This window comes from Dipodomys ordii, unplaced genomic scaffold, assembly GCF_000151885.1.
Source record: "Dipodomys ordii isolate 6190 unplaced genomic scaffold, Dord_2.0 Scaffold15, whole genome shotgun sequence".
In the NCBI taxonomy this organism is placed as follows: Eukaryota; Metazoa; Chordata; class Mammalia; order Rodentia; family Heteromyidae; genus Dipodomys; species Dipodomys ordii.
Genome location: NW_012267231.1, coordinates 15,575,103 through 15,587,298, shown reverse-complemented (window position 1 = coordinate 15,587,298; position 12,196 = coordinate 15,575,103). Strand labels below are relative to the sequence as shown.

Here is a 12,196-nt window from a genome sequence, read left to right as displayed (position 1 = left end):
GAGGCCCTGGCGGGAGGGGTGCAGCCTTGGGGGACCCTGGAGAGAGGAGTGCAACCACGGGACACAAAGACGCAGCCAGCACCCAGAGGTCCCCGCCCGAGTCCTCGCCGGCCGCGTCCTCCCAGACTGTCCTTGTGCCGGGTCCAGAGTCAAGCAGAGGGCGGCGCCGCGGCCCCCCGCAGCTGCGCAGCTTCCCTGGGCCCCGCCCTCCCAGGGTTCCCGCCCACCATGGCCCCCCCTTCCCCGAGGCCCCTCCCCGAGGCCCCGCCCTCCAAGGGTTCCCGCCCACTCCGACCCCGCCCCTCCCGAGGCCCCGCCCGCCTAGGGTTTTCACCTACCACGGCCCCGCCCTCCCCGAGGCCCTTCCCACTATAGCCCCGCCCCTCCAAGAGGCCCCGCCTACTCATGGTTCCCGCCCACTCCGACCCCGTCCCTCCAGAGGCCCCGCCTTCCTAGGGTTTTCGCCTACCATGGCCCCGCCCTCCCCGAGACCCTTCCCACTCTAGTCCCTCCCCTCCCAGAGGCCCCGCCCACCCCGAGGCCCCGCCCCACCGCGGCCCCGCCCTCTCGCCAGCCTGAAGGCCAAGCAGGCCGCTGCGGTCTCCTCTCTGGACACTTGCGGCTCACATGGTCTGTTGTGGCTGGTCACTCCATAAGGAGTGTGTGTGTGCACGTGCGTGTGTGTGCACGTGTGTGTGCACGTATGCTCAGTATGATCCAGTGAGCGGCCCACTGCAGACACCCTGGGTGAAAAGGACAGCTGGAGAAAAAAATGGCCCGAAAATAAGAACAAGTACTGCACACAGGTGACTCGCACCTGTCATTCTAGCCAGCCCCGAGGATTGCTATTCAAAACCAGCCCAGGCTGGGCAGTGTGAGGCCTGCCTGCCTGCTTTCTTTCTTTCTTTCTCTCTCTCTCTCTCTCCCCTTCCTCCTTCCTTCCTTCCCCCTTCCTTCCCTCCTCCTCCTCCTCCTCCTCTCCCCCTCCTCTTTCTTCTTTTGCAAGTCCTGTTGCTTAACCTCTGGGCCTGGGTGCTGTCCTTGAGCTTCTTTTATTCAAGGCTATTGCTCTACTACTTGAGTCACAGCACCACTTCTGGCTTTTTTCCCCCCCTTCTTCTGAGTAGTTCATTGGAGATAAGAGTCTCACAGACTTTCCTGCCTGGATTGGCTTAGAACTGTGATCCTCGGATCTCAGCCTCCTGAGTAACTAGGATAACAGGTGTGAGTCATCTGCACTTGGCTGGGAGACTATTATCTTCAATGAATCACTAAAATGTTAGAAGTGGAGCTGTGGGGCTCAGGTGTACCCAACCTTGAATAAAAAGACTGAGTGCAGCCCCCAGGTCCTGAGAGTTCAAGCCCCAGGACTAGCACAAAAATAAATTAATTCAATAAAATAAGAACACTGTCAAGTGGAAATCAATAAATTCTTAATTCCAATGGTAGCACTTAACCAGCATCATTAATTGTTAAATTCATAAAACATTCACTACATTTGAAAGAACACGAGTACATTTTTCTCATTTTTTTTTCTTTCAATTTGTTCTTGTACTAGAGCTTGAAATCAGGGTCTCAAGTTCTCCCTTGCCTTTTTCACTCAAGGCTGGTGTTCTACCACTTGAGCCACAGCTTCACTTTTTTTTTGGCTGGTTCATTGGAGATTAGTGGCTCATGGACTTTCCTGCCTGGGTAGGTTTTGAACCTTGATCCTTAGATCTCAGCCTCCCAAGTAGCTAGGATTACAGATGTGAGCCACCAGCGCCCAGCTCCCCCTCTCCACCCCCCTACTCCTTTCTCTTTGCTACCTGCAACCTGGAATAACATGATAGGATAAGGGAACTGAAGAAATGAGAACACAGAGTGAAGCAATCTGGAACCAGGATGGGGGGGGGTGTCAAGGCTCACAGGCTCTTGAACTCCAAGCCCCGAAAGCAAGCCTATTTATTTAGTTCACTACAGAGGGTAATATGGGTAGGTGCAGAAAACAAGCTATCCATCTATCTTGTGGTTACAATATTTGCCCTGAGATATAGTTTGTGTACACAGTCCCAGTGTCTCAGGTTTTATAGGGTCCACACAATTCTAACTCAAACATCATAAGGTCCAGTTAATAGTAACTTAGACATTTGTTTTGTCTGCTCTGTTCCCACCTTTCCAGGGTCCAGTTCTCAGCCTTGAGGGCGAATTCCAACCTCTTAACCCTTTCCTCACAGCTATGTTGTCTGTCTCCGTCTCCAGCTCTGTCTTTCTGTCTTTGTGCCTGTGTGTGTCTCTCATACCCAATTGCAAGTTTCAGGAGCTCTTCCCGGGTGAGTGATTTCAGGAGAAAGCTGCTGACTATCTTTTCAGAAGTGTTAGAGCAACCTTTTTGTATTTGGATGCTTGCATGGGTGGAGAGGAGACCTTCTAGGAGTCTAGGTGTCTGTGGAAGAAGGTGGCTGGGCAGGTGGGCTGCTGGGGTGGGGTGGGCCTGGGCGGCCAGGTGAGGGAGCAGGGATGGGGGAGGGAGGGGTGCTGTGCCCTCCCTGTGTGTGGGGAGGGAGAGGGAGGGTTTTGTGGGTCTCATTCACCTTTCAAGTTGGGCCACAGGTCTAGTGCTGGGTGGCTGTCTGGCTCAGGACAGCCTGGTCTATCTATGTAAGGGACAGTGCCCCAATACCAACACACACACACACACACACACACAATGGGAGGCTGATATGGCGAGGATTGGGTTTTAAGGCCAACTTGGACAGAGACCATCATTCTGCATACAGAGCTGGATGTAGAAGTGCATGCCTGTCATCCCAGCTTGGACAGAAAACTTCCAATAGGCAGCAGGTGAACCAGGCTACCTCTGGGTAGGGGAGAGAGAGCATCACCATCTTGTAGGGCTCTGGAGGCCCCATCAACGACCTGATGACTAAAGCCCAGTCTATCAGGTGCATTGTCTTCTGTGATTGGATGAAGGAATTAGACATGTGACCCAAACTGACCAATCGGAGTCCCTCTTTGAGACCTCCCTGCCACAGACTGGGTTCTGTCGGGGCACCTAGGGGAGGAACTGGAGTAGGATGGGGAGATGGCAACTCACACACAAGAGGAGTGGATGCTGAGTGCGATTTAATGCAGAGGATAACAAGCTTTTATAGCAAAAATCTCCATAAGAAAGGGCAAAAGGTTACACAACCTTGCTGCAGGGCTTCATTCTTGGGTGGTCACCAGCTGGTCGCCTGATAGGCACTTGTTTCCGGCTTATCTCTAAGATGTTTGTCACCAACTAACCATTACCTTATTTCTATAGAGGCCTTAACTGTCCCATAAGATCTTTCCTGTTCCTTCTTTAATAGTAAACACCAAGGAGACTTAGATCTAGCAAGTCTCTTAGTAAATAAAAGAGAGTAATAGGAAGTTCTTTCTCCTAAGTAGTTATCTCAGCAATTGCCATGCATTCTTTCTGTTCTAGCCGCGCCTACAGCTTTTTGCAAATCTCTTACAAACAATTCCTTCTGCTGAAGTGACATCGTGAAACCCCCAATACTTTTATATTTACTTATAACTTGTCTACTAGCCTCCATAAGAGGGGTTTCAGGGTAGCACTTAACTCTGGTGAGTTAGTCATATTTTTAAGACACTCATCAGATATTGGAGTCATCAACACTCTTAAGAAAGAGCTTTGAATAAGGGAAGGTTGACAATGAATAAGTACGATGAACAGCAGAAACAGTACAAGATTAATAGGCACTCTTATACAGTGAGGAAAAGAAAGGCAGAAACACATCTTTCCCAGGGGTTTGCCAGCCTTTCCAGGAGTAGGTCTCTTAGAAGCCCCATTCTCCGAGGCAGACTTCGGTGAAGTCCCAATAATCAGAGATAGGTCTCTGAAGCCCCTATCATGGTCTGATAGATGGTTTCCCATGCTAAGCAGACTCCACTGGAGTCGGCGTGGCACCTCCCCTCCCTTCTCCTCCCCCCCCCCAACAACTGGAGAAGGTGGAGCTCTGTCAGAACTGGGGGGGGGGGTTCCCAGGCCCCTGGGCTTCCTTCCTGCTGTGGCCATGGATCCTGAGAAGGGAGCTGGCCCTCAGGAAAATGGGAGCAGAGAGAGGCGGGGAGTACCCTTGAACTTTCCAAGTGGATGCCAATGCCTGCGTGTTTACTTATCTTCATCTCCATCCACTTCAGCTGGATTTCTGCTACTCGTGACCCAAAGAATGCTGACTAACACGATTCTGTCATTAAACGTGTCCTAGACACGCAAGCTCTTTCTTCTTGGAAAGGAGGAAGGTTGTTGGACTGGTGGTGGTGTGTGTGTATGTGTGTGTGTGTGTATCTTGGGACTTGAACTCAAGGCCCGGGCTTTTGTCACTCAAGGCTGGTGCTCTATTACTGGAGCCACAGCTCCACGTCCAGCTTTTTGGTGGTTCATTGGCCATAAGAGTCTCACGGACTTTCCTGCCTGGGCTGGCTTTGAACTGTGATCCTCAGATCTCAGCCTCCTGAGTAGCTGGGATGACCGATGTGAGCCACGGGGTGTGTGTGTGGGTGTCTGGCTGGAAAGGTGCTATGGGGAGGGGGTGGGGGGGCGGCCTGGGCCAGGAGGATGGGTCTGGTGGGGTTGGGTAAGAAGAGCTGACACGCTGCGTGTCATGTGAGGTTTGCCAAGGCCTTGGAGCGAGGCCAGCCTCGCCTGACCGCAGCCTCCACTCTGCTGGGAGGAATTTTGACCTTTCCTAGGACCAGAGCAGGGCAGGGAAAGTAGTGTCTCATCTGTCCAAGACTAAGGGGGAATGAAAATAATCTTCCTCCTTCTCCTCCTCCTCTTCCCCCTCCTTTTCCTCCTCCTCTTTCTCCTCCTCCCTCCTCCTGCTCCTCCCTCCTCCTTTGTCTTCTTCCTCCTCCTTCTTCTTTTTCTTCATTTTCTCTTCCTTTCTCTCCTGACCTTGAGCCCCCTTTCTGGCACCAGAAGCTGATTTAGGAAGCCCTCAGGAATTTGGGGCTGGCCTTGCCTGGAGCAGGTCAGGGAAAAGGTCACCCCTGAGTCAGGCCCGCGTGGCTCTGGGAGGAAGGCGGGGCCTGGGCCCTATGGTCCCCCTGGGGGACTCAGGTCGGCCTGGGGCCTGCCCAGCCTCAGTCTTCGCGTGTGTGTAATGGGCCCGATGGAGCAGATGCTGCGTCTCTTAGCCTGTGTTCATCAGAGACTATGGGAAAGATGCGAAAGCTGGGTGCTGTGCATTGGCGTCCCCCAACTTTGAATCTGTGCCCCCTTGATCCGGAGCTCTACTCTGCCAGAGTCCACTTATCGATCCACTTAGTGTTTGCCAGAAGAAAAACTTTCAGATAAACATCTTGTATGTAAGGCAAACAGGCCCTCTAACACGCAATGCCTGTTAGTTTTGTTTTGGGTGATGCACTGGGGCTTGAACTCAGGGCCTGGATTCTGTCCCTAGTTTTTACTCCAGACTGCTGCTCTACCACGGGAGCCACAGTGCCACTTCTAGCTTTTTGGTGGTTAGCTGGAGATAAGAGTCTCACAGACTTTGCTGCTTGGGCTGGCTTCGAACCGTGATCCTCAGATGTCAGCCTTCTGAGTGGCTTAGATTACAGGTGTGAGCCACTAGGGCCTGGCCAATTGTTTCCTCCCCCCCCTTCCCTTCCCCCTTTCCTTCGTTTTCTTCTCCTTCTAGCAAACAGCTGAGAACGCAAATCACCTCATTCTCATTCTTTTCCAGTAATAAGGTGAAACCTTCTAGAATTCTTCCTGGGACAAAGACGGAGCTCATGGTCCCCCCAGGCCTCACCTGGGACCTGGGACTGTGTGAGCTGTGCGGATCTTTCTCAGCCCCGGCCCCCCATTTCTCATTACTTACCCCGAGGTCGATGCCTGCTCCCCACAGGACGCTAAAGATGTCCTTGGATGTTTCTCCCCCGGCTGCTGTGTAATCCCTCTCCTTCCTCCGCCCTTCACGTCGTATTGTGGGGAGCGATGGCCAGACCTCACTGGGGGTCCCTGGCCTTCAGCCGGGGGTGCAAAGCCCCTGGTTTCATCCTGACCGTTAGCCAGGCTGCTCTGTGCTCTTCGGCTCTTGCTCATGGCTGCCTATCCTCATTCCTGTCTCCAGATCTCTGCTCAGCAGCCCGGCCAGGGGGCCTGACAGCTCAGTACCACCTGGCCAGTCACCCATGTTGTGGGTTCAAATCCCAGCTATGCTGCTATTCCCAAGTGACAACCTTGGGGGTAAGATGTCATCCATTGGATTAGATCCTCAGCGTCCTCAGGTGGAGATCAGGGAAAGTCTTAGAACCCAGCTGGTGATGGGGTGAGGAGGGGGGTGGGGGGAGACAGGGACTGCATGGAAAGCATCCTGCAACGGAGAACTATCTAGTACATTCCTTCAAGGAAGGCCAGGCCCTGCCTCCCCTCAGGGGAAGATTTCCTGAGTCCAGGCCCCCTGGGTGGGCTTTGTCTGACTCTACCGCCATGTTGAACACAGGATAAAGTTCAGGACTTCAGCTGTGGAGGTCAAGGGTCAGACAGGAATGCAGGCAGCCTGGAGGGACAAACTTCCGCAGGAAGGGCCGGGCTCCATCCTGCGCCCCAGGGTCTCAGGGTTCACTTTGTAGAGGCTGAGGTTGGGCCTGGAGGTCACCTGAGGGCACGTGCTTCATCTTCCTCTTCCTCACCCCAGCGTGTGGCAGCCAGGCAGGCCTGGTAGCATCCCTGAGCTTTTCTGCTCAAGATTGGTGCTCCACTCCTTGAGCCCCAGCTCAGAGTCTCACAGATTTTTTTCCTCTCTCCCCCTCCCCACCCCCGGGGCTGGCTTTAAACCTCGATCCTCAGATCTCAGCCTCCCGAGTCCACGGGATGACAGGCGTGAGCCACAGAGCCCGGCTCTCTGTTCCCTTGACATTATCTGCTCAAGCCTGAGTCCTGGCCCACACAGGGGTCAGCGGGTCATTCCCAGCCCCGGCAAACACCCAGGACAGGTGTGTTGGTGGTTGTGATGTCTGAGGGAAGGAGTGTCTGGGTGTGGGAGGGGCCTGGGGAGGACGAGGCGGAGAGCCGGCCTTGAGCTAGCCCTTATAAGCACAGCCCTGAGGCCCGAGGCCGCTGCAGCGCACATCATGTTTCCCAAAGGCTTTCCTGGGCGCTCGGTCCTGGTGCAAAGCTGCCAGCCCGCCTGGGGCGCGCGCCGCCAGAGCCCCGGGCATCCCGGCGAGCCAGGCCGAGGCGCGGCCACCCTGTCCACGCCCGGGCCGCGTCCCTTCCACGAGATCCCGTCCCCGGGGGACAATGGCTGGCTGAACCTATTCCACTTCTGGAGGGAGGAAGGCGCCCAGCGCATCCACCACCACCACGTGCGAAGCTTCCAGAAGTATGGCACCATCTATAGGTGAGCACGGGCCCGCGGGGCTCAGCGCTGGGCTCCTCCCCACACAAGGATCTGCCCTGGGTCCCCCCCACAGCCTTCTGGTTTACAGAAGGAAAAGGCCTCAGGGTTTCAGACACTGAAGACTCAGCCTCACCCTGCACCCCCATGCTAGAGATGGGGTGCCCTCCTTCCCTCCCTCCCGCCTTCCCTCCATCCTTCCCTCCCTCCTTCCCTTCCTCCCTCCTTCCCTCCCTTGTTCCCTCCTTCCCTCCCTCCCTCCTTCTCTCCTTCCCTCCTTCCCTCTCCCTTCTTCCCTCCCTTCTTTCCTCCCTCCCTCCCTCCCTCGCGTCCTTCCTTCCTTCCTTCTTCCTTCCTTCCTTCCTTCTTTCCTTCCATCTGTCCTATACTGGGGCTTCAATTTAGGGTCTGGGCACTGTCCCTTAAGGTTTTCACTCAAGGCTGGCCACTTTACCCCTTGAGCCACACCTCCACTCTGCCTTTTTGTTAGTAAACTGAGAGATAAGAGTCTCATGGACTTTCCTTCCCTGAGCTGGTTTTGACCCTCAGATCTCAGCCTCCTGAGTTTCTAGGATTCCAGGCTTGTGCCACCAGACCAGGCCAAGGACAATGTCTCTCTGCTTTTTTTTTTTTTTTTATTATGGGTCATAGGGCTTGAACTTTGGCCTGGGCGCTGTCCCTGAGCTCTTTTGCTCAAGGCTAGCGCTCTACCACTTTGAACCACAGCACCACTTCCGGTTTTCTGGTGGTTCATTGGAGATAAGAATCTCATAGGATTTTCCTGCCCAGGCTGGCTTGGAACCGTGATCCTCAGATCTCAGCCTCCTGAGTTTCTAGGATTGCAGGCCTGAGTCTCTAATCCTAGCTGAGGACACGCTCTCTTAATACTTCTTCTGCACCATGGTCTTCAGAACGGCTGTAAATGAAGTCTGTGAAATCCCACAGTCAGGGAGAAGACCCTGGCTCTTTCCCTCTTCCCCTCTGGGCCAGTTAGACTCCTCGGCTGTGGGGTGGGGTGCTGGCTCCCCTTCCTTGGGCCAGCAGCTGCTTCTGCTCCTGTCTTTGCAGGGTCTGCAACCTCTGCTGTGCAGCCTTAGGCTGCGAGGCCTCAGGGTCTATGGCTTGTTCCTGGTGTGGCAGGGTCTAAGGTCGGCCATCTTCAAGCTCTGTGTGTGTGTGTGTGTGTGCCAGTCCTGGGGCTTGAACTCAGGGCCTGGGCACTGTCCCTGAGCTTCTTTTGCTCAAGGCTGGGCACTCTACCACTTGAGCCAGAGCACCACATCTGGCCTTTTCTGTGTATGTGGCACTGAGGAATCGAACCCAGGGCTTCATGCATGCTAGGCAAGCACTCTACCACTGAGCCACCTTCCCAGCCCAGGGCGCCATGTTTGGAGGCTGTGCGTTCACAGAGCAGGGTGGAGGTTGTGTTCACAGGCCGGCAGGCTGCCTCCTCTCCACCATGAGGCCCGCTGGTCACCAGAGCCTCGGGCTGTGGCCCAGATGCTGTGGCCCAGGGACTGGGGAGCTAGTTCTAATCTACTTGGTAGCTGGAAAAGCATGGAGAGAATTTTCTGGAAGGTTGTAGGCAAGCCAAGGACAAGACTGGGGGAGGCAGGTCCCGGGCTCTGGATGACCCAGCACAGTGACCATGGAGAAAGAGCCGGGCGCCGGTGCTCACGCCTGCCATCCCGGCTCCTCAGCAGGCTGAGATCTGAGGATGGTGGTTCACATCCAGCGTGGGCAGGACCGTTCCCTGGAGATGAGACTCTCTCCTGCCCCTCCAGGGAGAAGCTGGGGAACGTAGAGTCTGTGTATATCATGGACCCCGAGGACGTGGCGGTGCTGTTTAAGGGGGAAGGGCGTCACCCGGAGCGCTACCTCATCCCGCCCTGGGTGGCCTATCACCAGTGCTACCAGAAACCCACCGGCGTGCTGCTGAAGTGAGTGCGGGGGGGGGGGCTCAGGGGGGCTGAGAGGGGGTGCTGAGACCCACTCTAGAGAGATGGGGACAGAGGGGGGCCCTGACTCCCTGGGTGAGCTGGCGAGAGACTGTTCATGAATGATGTGTGCGTGGAATTCTATTTCCAACCAACCAGGAAGAAGCTGGACCGGAGGCGTGGCTCAGGTGGCAGAGCCTCAGCTGAGCAAGGAAGCTGAGCACACGGGGCCCTGAGTTCAACCTCAGTACAGCCCACGGGCACACAGACACACGCGTGCACGCACACACAGACACACGCGTGCATGCGCACACAGACACACGCGTGCACGGGCACACAGACACACGCGTGCACGCGCACACAGACACACGCGTGCTCGGGCACACAGACACACGCGTGCACGTGCACACAGACACACGCGTGCACGCGCACATGCACACACACTCCATTTCCCGCTTGCAGTGCGCACAGCAGAGTCGGGAGGCAGTGCACTTGTTCTTTATCATTATTATTATTATTATCATTATTATTATTATTTTATTCTGTCTCTTTTTGGCCAGTCCTGGGGCTTGAACTCAGGGCCTGGATGCTGAGCTCTTCAGCTCAAGGCGAGCGCTCTACCACTCGAGCCACAGCTCCACTTCAGTTTTCTAGTGGTTGATTGGAGATAAAGACTTGTCCCATGGACTTTCCTGCCCAGGCTGGCCTCGCACCACGATCCTCAGATCTCAGCCTCCTGAGGAGCTGGGATGACAGGCGTGAGCCGCAGTGTTTGGCTGTTTCCTCCCCTTGCTATCAGGGGGTCCTGGCCCAGGCTGGGGGTCAGGGGTGGGGGTCAGGCCCGGAGTCTCTGATTCTGGGGCCCTGGGGGTGGGCTGTCCTGCTTCTTCAGGAAGTCGGAGGCCTGGAAGACAGACCGCATGGTCCTGAACCAGGAGGTGATGTCTCCGGAGGCCATCAGGAACTTCGTGCCCATGATGGAGGCCGTGTCTCAGGACTTTGTCAGACTGCTGAACAGACGCGTGAAGCAGCAGCGCTCCGGAACCTTCTCAGGGGACCTCAGTCACGACTTGTTCCGCTTTGCCTTCGAGTGTAAGGGGCTGGGCGGGGAGGGGTGGGGTCCCCTCTCCCCTGGACCTCCTAATCTTACCCTGAGTCCCTGCTCAGACCCCGCAGGACCTGTATCGGTATGGCTTTCTACAGATTGTGCGGTCAGGGGCTGGGAGGAAGGGGAAAAGGCAGGGTGCTCTGAGCTTGGTATAATTCAAACTCTTTTCCAATTAGACTGAGTCTTGGATAATGGATTACCCAAGGGTTTGGGCCCTTAGTCTCCCCTCCTACATATGGCAGGAAGTGTATAGCTAATCTACTTAGTCAATAAGGCACTCTCCTAGCTGGTTGCTGGTAGCTCATGCCTGAGATATGAGGATCCCGGTTCTAAGCCGGCACAGGCAGGAAAACCTGTGAGACACTTTGTTTGTTTGTTTGTTTGTTTTGTCATGGGGCTTGAACTCTGGGCCTGGGCGCTGTCCCCCAGCTCTTCAGCTCAAGGCGAGTGCTCTACCACTTGAGCCACAGCGCCACTTCTGGTTTTCTGAGTGATTTATTGGAGGTAAGAATCTTAAGGACTTTTCGTGCCCAGGCTGGCTTTGAACCAGGATCCTCAGATCTCAGCCTCCTGAGTAGCTAGGATGACAGGCGTGATCCGCCGGCACCCAGCATCTGTGAGGGTCTTATCTCCAATAAACTACCAAAAAGCCAGATGTGGAGCTGTGGCTCAAGTGCTAGAGCCTGAGCCTTGAATGAATAAATCTCCAGGGACAGCGCCCGGGCCCTGAGTTCGAGCGCCAGGCGCGGTGGGAGGGCTGCCGTGGAGGCTGGGGGTAGAGGAGGCCAGGGGCTCCCCTCACCTCGGCCTCCGCCATCCCTTCCCCGCAGCGATCACCTCCGTCATATTCGGGGAGCGGCTGGGCATGCTGGAGGAGATGGTCGACCCGGACAACCAGAGGTTCATCGACGCCATTGAACACATGTTCCACAGCAGCGTGCCCATGCTGCACCTGCCGCCCGGCCTCTTCCGCGTCCTCCGCACCAAGATCTGGAAGGATCACAAGGATGCCTGGGACACGATCTTCAACAAAGGTGGGGGCTCGGGCTGCCCCCCTCCCTGGACACACAGGGAGGCTGGGGGAGGGGCTGGCCGGGGCCTGGAGGAATCTGAGGTCACTTGGGTCCCTCCTGCCCACGTGACCACGGGCACCCCTGTCCCCCCCCCAAGATGCCATCAAGCCTGAAAAGATGGGGTGGGCAGCCAGGCGCCCTTGGCCTCACGCCTGTCATCCTGGCTACTCAGGAGGCTGAGATCTGAGGATTGAGGCTCAAAGCCAGCCCAGGTAGGAAAGTCCATGAGAGTCTTTATCTTCAATGAGCCATGAGAAAACCGCAAGTGGCGCTGTGGCTCAGAGTAGGAGAGCACTCATGTTGAGCTGAAGAGCTCAGGGACAGCGCCTAGGCCCTGAGTTCAAGCCCCACAATGGGCAAAACATAAAGGAGGAGGGAACTCTCCTAGAAAGGTCAAAGGACTGGCTCAGGTGGTAGAGCGCCTGCAAGGGGGAACGCAAGGAAGGGAATTAAAGGATAGCTAGGAAGGCTCAGCACAAAGTAGCAGCTCAGTGAACAGGCCGCCCCGCCCCGGCCCTCCCCGCTCCTCCGGCAGCCAGCAACTACACTCAGAACTTCTACCTGGACCTGAGACGGAGAAGGAAGGTGGACAGGTACCCAGGCGTGCTCTACAGCCTCCTGGAGCAGAACAAGCTCCCGCAGGAGAACATCGAGGCCAACGTCACGGAGATGCTGGCGGGGGGCGTGGACACGGTGAGTCAGGCC

At 55.7% G+C, this 12,196-nt stretch overlaps 1 protein-coding gene across 1 annotated transcript in view; it reads left to right on the top strand.

Moving 5' to 3' along the window:
* The first annotated feature begins 7,107 nt into the window (after positions 1-7,107).
* LOC105982351 (cholesterol side-chain cleavage enzyme, mitochondrial) overlaps positions 7,108-12,196 on the top strand; it is a 9,474-nt gene continuing 4,385 nt past the window's right edge. Inside the window, exons 1-5 of the mRNA XM_013011924.1 lie at positions 7,108-7,376; positions 9,158-9,313; positions 10,203-10,402; positions 11,249-11,452; positions 12,027-12,184. Coding sequence (XP_012867378.1) covers positions 7,108-7,376; positions 9,158-9,313; positions 10,203-10,402; positions 11,249-11,452; positions 12,027-12,184 — 987 coding nt within the window. The remainder of the gene's footprint in view (positions 7,377-9,157; positions 9,314-10,202; positions 10,403-11,248; positions 11,453-12,026; positions 12,185-12,196) is intronic.